At 29.2% G+C, this 12,267-nt stretch overlaps 1 protein-coding gene across 7 annotated transcripts in view; it reads right to left on the reverse strand.

Moving 5' to 3' along the window:
• The window catches only part of Cnksr2 (connector enhancer of kinase suppressor of Ras 2), a 226,767-nt gene that overhangs the window by 84,648 nt on the left and 129,852 nt on the right, over positions 1–12,267 (reverse strand). For all 7 annotated transcript variants that reach the window (XM_031370058.1, XM_031370042.1, XM_031370067.1 and 4 more), the window contains 2 exons: positions 4,387–4,520; positions 939–1,150 (listed from right to left, as the gene is read on the reverse strand). In XM_031370058.1, coding sequence (XP_031225918.1) covers positions 939–1,150; positions 4,387–4,520 — 346 coding nt within the window. The remainder of the gene's footprint in view (positions 1–938; positions 1,151–4,386; positions 4,521–12,267) is intronic.

Genomic DNA, 12,267 nt, shown 5'->3' on the forward strand with positions numbered 1-12,267 from the left:
GGAGGCAACAGGGGTTTGTTTTTGTTGTTTTTGTTTGTTTGTTTGTTTGTTTTTTGGAGGGGAAACTGCGAAGGGAGAAATTTACATGTAAATAAAATATCTAATAAAAAAAGAAAAAGAAGAAAATTAAGCATGTGCAAGAAGAAACAACTGCTGTTTGGGAACAGAGGATGAAGCCAGGTGAAATGATCATGGAAAAATCTTGTCTTTTCCCAAAGTATATGCTTCTCACTCTTTACTTTGAAACTGGACAGGGAAAAGCAAAGTCCTCCAATTAAATCTATTCATTTTACATTTTAAGTACATTCACATGCAAATATTAGAGATACATCATATCAATTTCAACCATTTGTGATTACGTTAACTTCTTGCTTATATATGAAAACTCAAGAGTCAACAATTAAAAAAAAATCCTAACATAGCAACTCAAGGTTCATCTATGAGCTAAACAGGCTTACTCCTTCCTAGGTAAAAATTTCTTCTATTCAAACATAAGATCATTCGCACAACTTCTCAAAAAATATAAAGCCTTATACTATACTTTCCCGAGAAAAGCCTACCTAAAAGAGTCTTTACAAATCCTTGCAAATTAAGAAAATGATTTTATTTCAAAGAATCCATGTTAATTATGAGTATTTATTTTTATATAAAATGCTTGAATTATTTTATTTTTGTCCTCTATCATAGAAGATACACACGTGATTCTAATATTTCACATGCCATTGAGTTAAAATGTTCCCTATTCTTTGGAAAATCTAGAATAATTTTTTTATCTTGTCTTAAATTTTTGCTAGTCTACTCAGAAGTACATGGAGTCACTGATGAATTTTAAATTCACAAGAGCAATCAAGTAGTTTCACAACTGAAAGTCTGTGAAAGGTAATTGAGAAACTCATGGCAGAAACAGCTTTTGTAGAACATAAGAGAAGAACTCTTACCATAGGTTGGTGTGCTTTCTCGTCTTCCTTGACTACTTGATCGTCCCTTTTCATATTCATAGCAATACAAGACAGTATCTTCCTCAACAATGTTAAACCTCTTTCGATATTCCTGGTCCAGAAATGAATTTGGGGATTCAGATCCCTTATGTACTGGCTTGCCCACCATATGCCCTCTGAGGTCTTCACAAGGAAGGTTTCCTTTTTCATCCCTAAAGCAATGTGAAGGTAGAGATGAACGTATTATTAGGGCCATACGAAATTACAGGGGTCTTAAAATACTAACAATATCATTCCCTTATAATGTATCTTTAGATCTTTATAAGATTTCTTTGAGAATCATAGGATAAGCTAAAATGCTTATTTTCTTCCACATAATAGTGAGACCAAATGTTTAAATAACTGGCCCCAGTGTCATAGAGATACCTCACAGCTAGAAACACATGGCGGATCTTTTAACTTCTGCTCTAGTCCAATTTTCACTGTGTCATGTCATAAGAAGAAAATCAATTACAGAACATAGATTGGTTTTAGGTAAAGGATAGATACTAGGCATAATGCTAACAACTTAACCATATTGTTTTCTTTTGTTTATCTTATTGGTTTTGATAGAATTTATATTGCTGAAAAAAACAAAGCTCTTTACGATTCTATCAGTGATATAAAGGAAACTATGATGTAATGAAAGATACTACTACCACATAAATTAGTTTTGTAAGAAGCTCAAACAGCAGGTTATTGATATATACCAATTTTAATGTTGATGATTAGTATAAATATTAAAACTCTAGGTATCTCCTCAGAAAGGCTATATAGCAATTACACATTAGCAAGTTTCTTATGGAGAAAGGATAGAAAATAAGGTAAAATATGGATATGGAATTTAGGAATGGAATTTGAGAATTAATTTTTTCATCTGTAATAATATCAGGAGAGAAATTTCTCAATATTTTATGAGATCCCTAAACCCTCTTTTAGCTATTTAAAAACATTTCCTTTAATTTTTTTGTTTTTGTACAGTAATTTAATTTTAAATTGTATTATACACTTCCTGTGTGTTCAGTGCATTTTTATCATACCATCCCTCGCTCTTGTGCTCCTGCTTCTCAGTGTTCCCTGACAGCCCTCTCCACTGACATACCTTTTTGTGTTTTTCCACCTCTATAACCCTGTGAGAATTAATGAGTACTGTCTGTTAATTTGTTAAAAATGTCTTCCTTTTGGGTTTAATTTATTTCCTTATGAGTAGTTTGAGGTACAAGGCCATTGTTTTTAGAAAGTGATGTACGACTGAGCTCATAATGAAAGCTTCCTTCTAGGATTAGTAAACAACACCTTTCTTATCTTATGAAATCTTTCCCTGGCTATCTGTGAAAATTTATTTTAAAAATTGTCTTCTAGAATATGACTATAAATATAAATGCAATGTTTTTTCCTCTCATGAATCATTGTGCTTCATTGGTGATAGGTGCTCCTCGTTATCCTAAAGAGTACCACAAATCAGCACTATCAAATATGAACATATTCATTTTATATCAAAACATGACTAAAATCTTGAACTTGCAAAAGAAACTGAGTCATATTTTAATTATCTCCCATTGGACCTTATAAAATGGTGATGAATTTATAAAAATCTGTCAATTTAATAATTATGAATCTTAGCCTACCAAAAATCTGTATTTATCTATCTAAAAGGAAATGTTTAAATGTCCAAAGTAGAGAATTAAAATCCAGATATTTTAATGATGTAGAAGCAATAATATTCTCAAAGCTGACTCAATTAGAAAATTGTCTTATTACTGTATTTCCTCACCAGATAGCTACCATTAAATAATCATTTATTTTTTTACCTCTTAAAACAAATATATTGCTAATTACTGAACTATACATATATATAACTGGTTCTGAAACATGAAGAACACAAATATGAATCTTAGTGCAAATTTCATTTTCAGTTAGCTGAAAGCTCTTCTTAAGCTAATTGCCTGTTAGTTTTTCTTACTGTTAGCTCTCTATTGAAAAGAAATTGACATTGCAATTAGCTTAGAAACAGCCCTAGTGAACTCATGACACTAGAGTAAGGTTATATTTATCTGTACATTTGCAGAATTCTCCATGAGGCTTGTGGACATGAATATTAATGCAGTTTGTACCAGAGGGTGATTCAGACCTATTAGTTCATCATGTTATATTTATATAGACATTCTCTATGGAAGAAATTTGCAAGGGCTAGCATTTTCTCTAACATGCTATTATGGAGAAGCAGCCTTTTATCCACAGGTCAGCTTTATTAAACATGACTATGTGGAATATACTGAATCATGTAAAATTGAGAAATGTACCAAGGAAAAAAAAATTTTCAGTGTAATAAAGTAATAATATGTACAAATATGTATATAATTAAATATATAAATATATGTGTATATATGCATTCATAGCATGAGTTTTCTGAAGGACTTAATGCATTCACTGTAATATAACCACTTTCACTTTTCTTAAATTTATATGTGTATATGCAGACATAGTAAATCTATACTTATGTGCTAGATTTAAGGAGTCAGATTAAAAGATCATTGCCCTAGTGGATATTGTTTACAGTTAATGAGACATACTTGGTTTAATAAAATGAATTAGTTACTATAGCTTAAAATTGCTTAAGGAGCTATAAAATATTTATTCACATCACAAAGAAAGAAATTTGGTTAAGTACAAAATATAACTTGCATTATAAGACTGTACATACAGTCAAGACATTAAAATTATGACCATTTTTAAGAGAACAGAGCAAAATTTCCCTTAAATGTTTTTAAATAATGTAATTGTGTGAAAATTTTTAATTCAACTAGTCTTGCCCTTTTCCCTTAAGGTAAGAAAGCATTTTATCATATATAACTGTAATTAAAAATACAATCTATGTTTATATACTACCAAAATTCCTACCCTATAAAAGATTTATTTACAATATTCCTTTGATGAGCATCTAAAATTTGATATGGTAAATACAACTTTCTACTTTTATTTAAGAAAGTATAAAAAATATCTCATAACTATCCATTTAAAAACATGAAATGTTTTGTATGGAACTGACATTTCTTGTGGCTTCACAGTCAAAAATCTTCCCTAATTATTTACCTTGTAAAATAATCATGGTTATTTAATATTACTCTCCTATTATGTGAGATAACTTGTTATTAAGAAGAACACATTTGCTATCATAAGAATTACTTTTTAGTATGTGCTCAGAATGCCTAACAAAAAAAATTCAAATTGTTATTTAAGAACTGACTTCAGCATGTGATGACATTATTTAGCGACAAAAAAAAAAAAAAAAAAAAAAAAAAAAAAGAAAAAAAAAGGAAAAAAAAAAGAACTGACTTCATAGTGCAGAAGCTATTAGATTAATCTTTACTTAGAAACTGCCAAGTATAACAACCTGGATAGTTTATACCTGGGAATATATGGTTCTGCAGGAGGAGGGGGGATGTAGAGATCCTGGAGAGCAGAACTGTCTCTTTTGGTGGGTGTACTGATGGTGCTGGAGGGCGTGGCAACGCTGCTTGTGGGACTTCTAGGTATAAGAGGCTGGTTAAAATGAAAAAGAAAATACATACGCACACAAACAACACAAAACAACAACAATGACACATAGTTATCATTTAAAAATGATCTGTTTGTTCAAAGTTTTGAACTTGGCTGAAATCAAGAAAATGTTATTCACCATATGGATATTCCTTTGGGTTCCCCCAAACGAATAATACACAATCATGTTTTCCATGCAGTTCCCAACTCACCTTTTCTATGGCTTAACCCACCCAAAAGTTATTTATAAAGCAAAATACCATTCAATGATTTGCAATGAGAAGAGGTATGTCACTCAAAAAATGTGAAACTATTTAAATTAAATTTGCCAGAATCCTACTTTTGAAAACTAATAAAAATAATTCATAAAAGATTTAGCTTACTCACATCCTGACTGACACTTGACAAACCATAGTTTTATGTTAGTAAGAATGTGACAGAAGTTCAGAGAAGGTAACATAAAATAGAGATCAACACAGGAGAATATTTTCCAGGAAAATATAGTTCTTGTCAACATAAACACAGAGCTGTCTCTTCAAAGCCATTTTCTATTACATCTTCAAAAGTATAGTGAATAAGGTGACAGAATCATTTGATCTTCCACAGGCACATGGATTTATCTATTATTTAAAACTTATCTCTCATTCTATGCCTATAGATCTCTTGTATTTTAGTATTAAATAGAGGTTGCTTTCTAAAGACACTGTATAAACTGAATTAATCATATATCAGGATGTCTGAAGAGTATTCCCAATTCTAAGATTCACAGAATGTGAGAATAATTTTGTGGATTGAAAAATTATCCTAAATTGGAACTAAAATTCACAATTTTTATATTTATCTTACATATATCTTTAAGTGTACATACAATTAACATTAAAATATAACCCTCAATGCAATCTCAAACACAAAAATAATGATCACAAAGTGAATTGTATCTTCACATGACAGAATGGGGTTATTTTAGCCTGTATGAAACACATTTGGCATATCTAGATAAACTCACAATTCTACTACTTGAACATGTATTGCTGGACACTCAAATAAATGTATATTACAACTATTTGTATTGTTGCATTACTTTCATACAGAAAACAGAACGTTTTTGAAAGCCAGTCATAAATACAATGGAAATTACAATGTAGGTCACTGGGATAAGCTACACAATTTGGGATTCAGTTAATGATTTTGACCTTCCACATTACACGGCTTATCTTAATAGCTTCAAATCACACTTCCTTCCAAAAGGACACTTGAGTTTAATGTATGTGAAATCAGAAAAAAAGATAGGAAAAAAGGAATGGTAATGTATGAAATCTTAATTTTCTATCATATATGATGTTCTAAAAGTGTCATAAACTTTACATACTAATTAAAGACTTTTAGACATTATGACAGTATATAATAAAGAGTTCCCTGTCTAACAATATTATTTTGTTTTGGCATAAAATACAGCTAACCTATGCCTGTCCCATAGAAACTAAATTTTTGGCAATGAGAAACTCTGAGAGTATACAGATGATGAGAAGAGTCATTTGTACTGATGAATGCCATAAAGCCCAAGAAAATAAAAAATGAATTCTAGGTGTGTTTTATGACTCTATAATATCTGAATGAAAGATTCAGTGATACATACACATGCATGCACAATCACACCTGTATGTATTGCAATATAACAGCTTACAGTTATTTTATTCTTTGTTGCTATATTTTGGCTCAAATTACAGACAACCCTAATAGACATGCAGTAAAATATGAACTTAATATTCAGTATAATAATTTTCAGTACTCTAAAATCAATTTATTATGAAAGAAAAACAAATAATTGGTATGTTTTTAAATGTACTTTAATTTTAAAATATCCTACTACTACAAACAAACTTCAAAACAAGTTTTTAATAATAATACAACTTTTTAATAAAAAGTAATCTAACTTAAATTTTATTGTTTTTCTTCTATTTAAGGTAATTGATTATACTTTTACTTTGGTAATCTATAGTTTTTGTTTGTTTGTTTACTATTTTCTTCCCCCAACACCCAAAAACAAAGAAAAAAGGATTTGCAGTCAACTTTTTACAAGAATAATTAAATATGCCTAAAGTATGAGGTAAAGACTAATGGAATATTTATTTTGCATGATCAATCCACCAAAATTGTGAATTTCTTTTCTAGGAGATTTCAGGATTAATTATGCCAACTTTCTTCATATTTCTATTACCTCTGTATTTCTATTTTCAATAAGGAGTTGCTATTATGTCATCATTTACTGAGTCACTATACTGGAAAATTAATATAAGAAAAAACTTTGTATCTTTTTATTTCTATTTCCAACAAGTAGTTGCTATTAATAAGAGTTAATGTGAGTCATCATGTTAGAAAATTAATATACGAAAAAGGCTTAAAATGTTCAAATAGATATCAGACTTGGTTATATTACCCTGGTCCAATTAAATGAACTGCTATAAAATAAATACAACTTGTTCTTATAGAGCAAAGGAAGAATGATTTGAAGATGTTGCTGAATTCAACTGGCTTTTTATTTTACTGATAGATAAACCAACATGTTTATTGTGTGGATGCTATCTGGCTTATCAGTATGTTTTATACAAATTAAACCTCATAGTAAATATTCAATATATATGTAATATTTTTTTGTACTGTTTGTGATATTCTTGTCAAGCTAAGCAGAGTTAGAAAACATTTATTTTTGAGAATCATATTAAAATATCAACTTGGTGGACCAAGAGGAGGAATAAAATCTGGAGTGTAAAAAAAAGATTAAATAAAATTAATAAAAATTTCTGGGCAGTAATTGAAATAGTATAAAATTAAATGACTAAAAACATTTTAATCATTAAGAAACTTTAGGAAGACGTATACCAGAATATCACAAATAATGAAATTAAGCTGAAATCATTGAAAAATTTCTAATTGTAAAAAGTTGTACTAAAAATAATCTACCATTAGTATGAAAATACATGGGAAATGACAAATTTAGTGTTCCTTGATTCCAAATTAAAGCTATTTCAGAATAATTCAATTTAATTTTTAACATATATATGTGTATATATATAATATATAATATAATACACACACATATATGTGTATATTATCCTTTGACTAAAATCCTTAATTAAGAAAATTTAATAAAACTAAACTATACTTTCTCTTATACTAGAGATATTTACTGTAAATCATTTATGATATAGTATCAAGAAAATAGTCATGGTTGTACTAGGAAGAATTTGCACTTTAAACAAAAAGTAGATTTAATCCTATTCTTTCTTTCATGACTTTAATATCTTTGGTAAAATTATTTGTCAAAAAACTACTATCAGTGATTCAGGGTATTATTTTAAGACTGCACACTATCCTAAAGCTTCAACATAACATGGTACCATGGCATGATATCAAGTATGATGTAGATCCATTTTGAATTTGCCTTCAAAGGAGTTTAAAGGAATTTGCCTTTATTTGGAAGGACCTAGTCATATCATCCAATATTCATTTCTAAATGGTTCTTATAACATAATGTTTACTTTCCACAAATTGAACGGCACTACAGTAGAAAAGACCATGTGTGTGTTCATGTATATATGTATTTTACACTTAGAAATCAAGTCTGATATATTATTATAGATTATTGCCATTTTTCTCTTCTAAGTGTTAAATTTAAAATCATATGCAGCTCTTTAGTACATTTAAATGCTTAATGAGTAGTTCCAATGGTTAACCAGACTCAGAAATCTTTTGTTTAGAAGTCAGTGTCACTTTAAAGTATATAAATACCTTAAAGACATACTCTAAAATATAATATGATATAAATCATTCTGAAAAATGGGTGAGAACTTTAGCAATAACATATTACCCACCAGCTTACATATTGATGGAGGTTTGTAATTGTCAAAGAAAATTCTTAGCTTTTATGTGAGATAAACAGGACATTACTTTAAATTATTTCATGGCCCAAGTCTTTTCTTCATTGTGTCCTCTAGTTCTAATATCACAATATCACAAATTGAACATCTGCAAAGTACTGATATATATATATACATATGTATATATATCAGTACATATAAAAGCACTATGGTAAAGATTATAAAAAACAAAGTCCACATTTAGGAAACTAAATTTGAGTTTTAAGTTTTACATGAAATATTTTAAAATCTCTGGCAAGCATATCTTAATTTAGTTGTCATTCAGTTTAGTAACTGATCTATTGAAGTTAGAGATATAAATTTCTTCAATAAAACCAGTGACATAGAGGCAGCCCCAACATTGAAACGTTAATCACTGCAATAATACTTATTTGTAAAAATCACTCATGTGAAATTCACACAAAAACTTGTTTTCTCCTTTCAGGTGGAAAATATCAACTGAGATACAAATGATTACATTAGATATATATAACCTAGTCATTCATTTATTTATTCTTAGAAGTAATCACAGACTCAAATTGATCATAACACCCCAAAGTTCTAGCATAGAACAGTATTTAAGACCTTGTACAGTTCAGGCACATTCTTATTAGATTCACAATACTGGTATTACTTAGTACCAGAATATTGTTTTATAATAACAATTATTTCCTTGATCATCTCAACAAATGGCCCAGAGAAAATGTATTCTAGGTATGGAAACAATAATTTGCATACAATATTAAACATTTCTTGACCACATAGAAAATGATAGCTATAATTTCAAAAAATGATGTGTACATTTTTACCTGGCCAAGCCTTTTCTATGCGATAAATTATTTGAGAAGGACTTAAGCAAAAATAATTGTGTGTTTAAAAAAGTTCTCCCTCAGTTTCTCAGTTTCTACTAGAATGCAAATTTCTAAAGACAAAAATTATGTTTTCCTCTACAAGCATGTAAATTTTCTCTTGTTCTTACTAGACTATAAAGAAAACAAACTTCTTTCAGACCATGGATATGATCAGGAGACCTTAGATTCTTAAATTTAAAAAAGCACAGATATTTGGATATAAAATATGTATGCTATTACACAATATCTTATATAACATTTGGAGTCATATTACAAAATAGCTATTCCCACCAAATCACATTGTATTGATGATAAGAGTAGTGTATGTAATTTTGTGCTGTTCGATCTTATGTGCATAATTAAATGTCAATATTAAATTTGAAGTCACGTGTTCCAAAATCTAGTTAACATTAATCTGGGATATTAACAGAAGAAACTGTGGGATGTTGAAGTTTTACATGAAACACTATATTTAAGATTTTTGGAAAGCATTAAGCTTAACTTAATTGTCAACTGTTTAGCAATGGCTTACACTATATGTTATTATTCAAAGTCAGTGTTAAAACTATAAAAGTATTTGGCTCAAACCCACAAATGTTACTTAGATTCTTTATTTGATTGCTTAAACACTGATGAACTTCAATGTGATATGATAGTTGCTTGCAGTCATTTCCTAATTTGAGCATGTAGGATATAGAAATGCCACTGTTGTCCAGCCAGCATAATTATATTTTTATTTAAATTATACTTCAAAAATTATACCTCAAATAAAAGGCTTTCCTCATAATATGCTTTTAAAACAAGACTCACTAAAATGTATAAAATTTCACTAGTGTTCATTTAATAACATTAAAGTGTATCTAATTGTATCTTAGATATTGAAATACAATTTATTGTTTTTGCTTTGACATTTACATGACTTTAATCATTTATAAATGTATTATTTTAAATTTAATGTGCTCACCTTTCTACAGTTGTTATACCAGTTGATAATCAAAACTGACTGCTGTTGATAATTTTCTATTTCATTTCTATTCAGTCATTACAGGACTATAAAGTGTAAACTGCCATCAATAAAATAAAATTTAAGTAAAAAAAAAATCACAAACCAACACTATGGTATCAACATAAAAGATTTAATGGGTAGAGAACAGCTTAGGAACATAATGCTTCATATAAATTAATGCTAGTTTATATAAAATGTGTTGAACAATATCTAAATTGGCATTGGTTTATCTGAGATGTATTTCTTCACCAAAAGCTGTGTTCTTCAAACATTTTAAATAATCATTGATTCCCAGTGATGATTCAAGGAAATTTCTTGGCAGTGTCCAGTTATTTCTTCCAGACATCTCTCATAAGAAGAAAATGACTGTTCATATGTTCTTGCTGCAATGCATCAATTGCATTTAGCACAGCAAACTTCTAATCATCTACGTGTGGTCTATGCAGCACTCCCTGGAATTCATTTTATTGATAGAAGAATGTGACCATATGCAATCATCATGCTTACCCACATCCTGGAAATTAGTAGAGTGCCACTAAGGAAATGTTTTGAAAGCAATTCTTAGGAGGCAAGACACCCCTGTTTACCTTCTTAGAATAAAGGACTGCATCTCATAGACAGACATCTTTGCTACTTATGACTGTATACAGATGACAACAGAATTCAAATTTTCAGACGTAATTAAATTTGGTCATTATATTTAAGGGATCTTTAAGTCCTTCAGTTCTATTATCAAATGTTAGAGAAAATAGAATTTTATCAAAAGAGCTGCCAAGTTTCATGAAATGTGCTGATGAAATTGCTCTGTAAGCATGAAGTTGAATTGTATGCTTTTGCTTATTTGGGTATGAGTTCCAAAGAAATTTCAAATCAAAATCTACCATTGCAATTAATTAATATTAAATGGTCCTATCATTTTAATCAGTTTAGAAGTAAAATACTTCACCTTAGGATACATACACTTTATTTGTATAAATAAAATCATTACCATATTTGTTTAAAATCATTAGGTATGAAAATGATATATACACTATTTTTGGCCTTCATGTTCAGTCAATTGATCCTTTTATATGAAAAAAGTTAGTATATAGGTTGAACCTGGTATTAAAAAAATAAAATACACATGCTGTTTAAATAAATACAACAATTTCTTTGTATAGCTTCTAATTAAATTAATTCCTATTAGATTACTAGTATACTTTAGAAAAAGAACCAAAATAATTCAAACTTCAAGTTTTAATATTGGTGATTTATATTTAATGCCTATTATTTAATAGGCATTCTGGTTCCAGTTGATTTGTATGGATACCAGAATTAAAAAAAAAAAGACAGTAATAATGCCACTTGTGTCTACACAGAGGACCATTGCTCCAATAGTTTTTGTGCTTCATATATGAGTCTGGTTCTCAGAAAATATGACCTCCAACAAAGCCATGGAGTAATCCACAATTGCCATCAAACCTCACCCTGCTATTTGACATTTCTTCTTTTGAACAGCCTGCTTTCAAAATTCTCCAATTTGAAATCTTAGGGGGTTCCACCTTTACTTGAACTCATTTGTATTCTATAAAAATTCTGATAGTTTTCATTAAGCTTCAGGGTGTATGGATTTTAGCACAGGCTAAAGCCTTAAGATCAATAAAGAACTCTATAATGATATCATTTCCAGTTCTCAAAATAGGTTATAAGAACATGTTGTGGTGGTGGTCCTGTTGTAAAATTATAGAACACATCCACCCTTACCCTTAAGAATTAGTTTTAGCACTGCTAGGAAGAATTTAATTAAAACCAATTTTCCCCTTTTTGCTGTGTTAAAGTTAAGTCTGAAGCAATTTTCAAAGATATTAAAAATAGTTTTGTTTTCCTTAACAGCCTTGCTTATCTAGAGATGGTGAACTTCAGACAATATATTTTAGGTTACCCTGAAACAGTAAATTTACAAATGTGTTGATATATATACATATACTTATTTAAAT

Source organism: Mastomys coucha, chromosome X (assembly GCF_008632895.1).
Source record: "Mastomys coucha isolate ucsf_1 chromosome X, UCSF_Mcou_1, whole genome shotgun sequence".
Taxonomy (NCBI): Eukaryota; Metazoa; Chordata; class Mammalia; order Rodentia; family Muridae; genus Mastomys; species Mastomys coucha.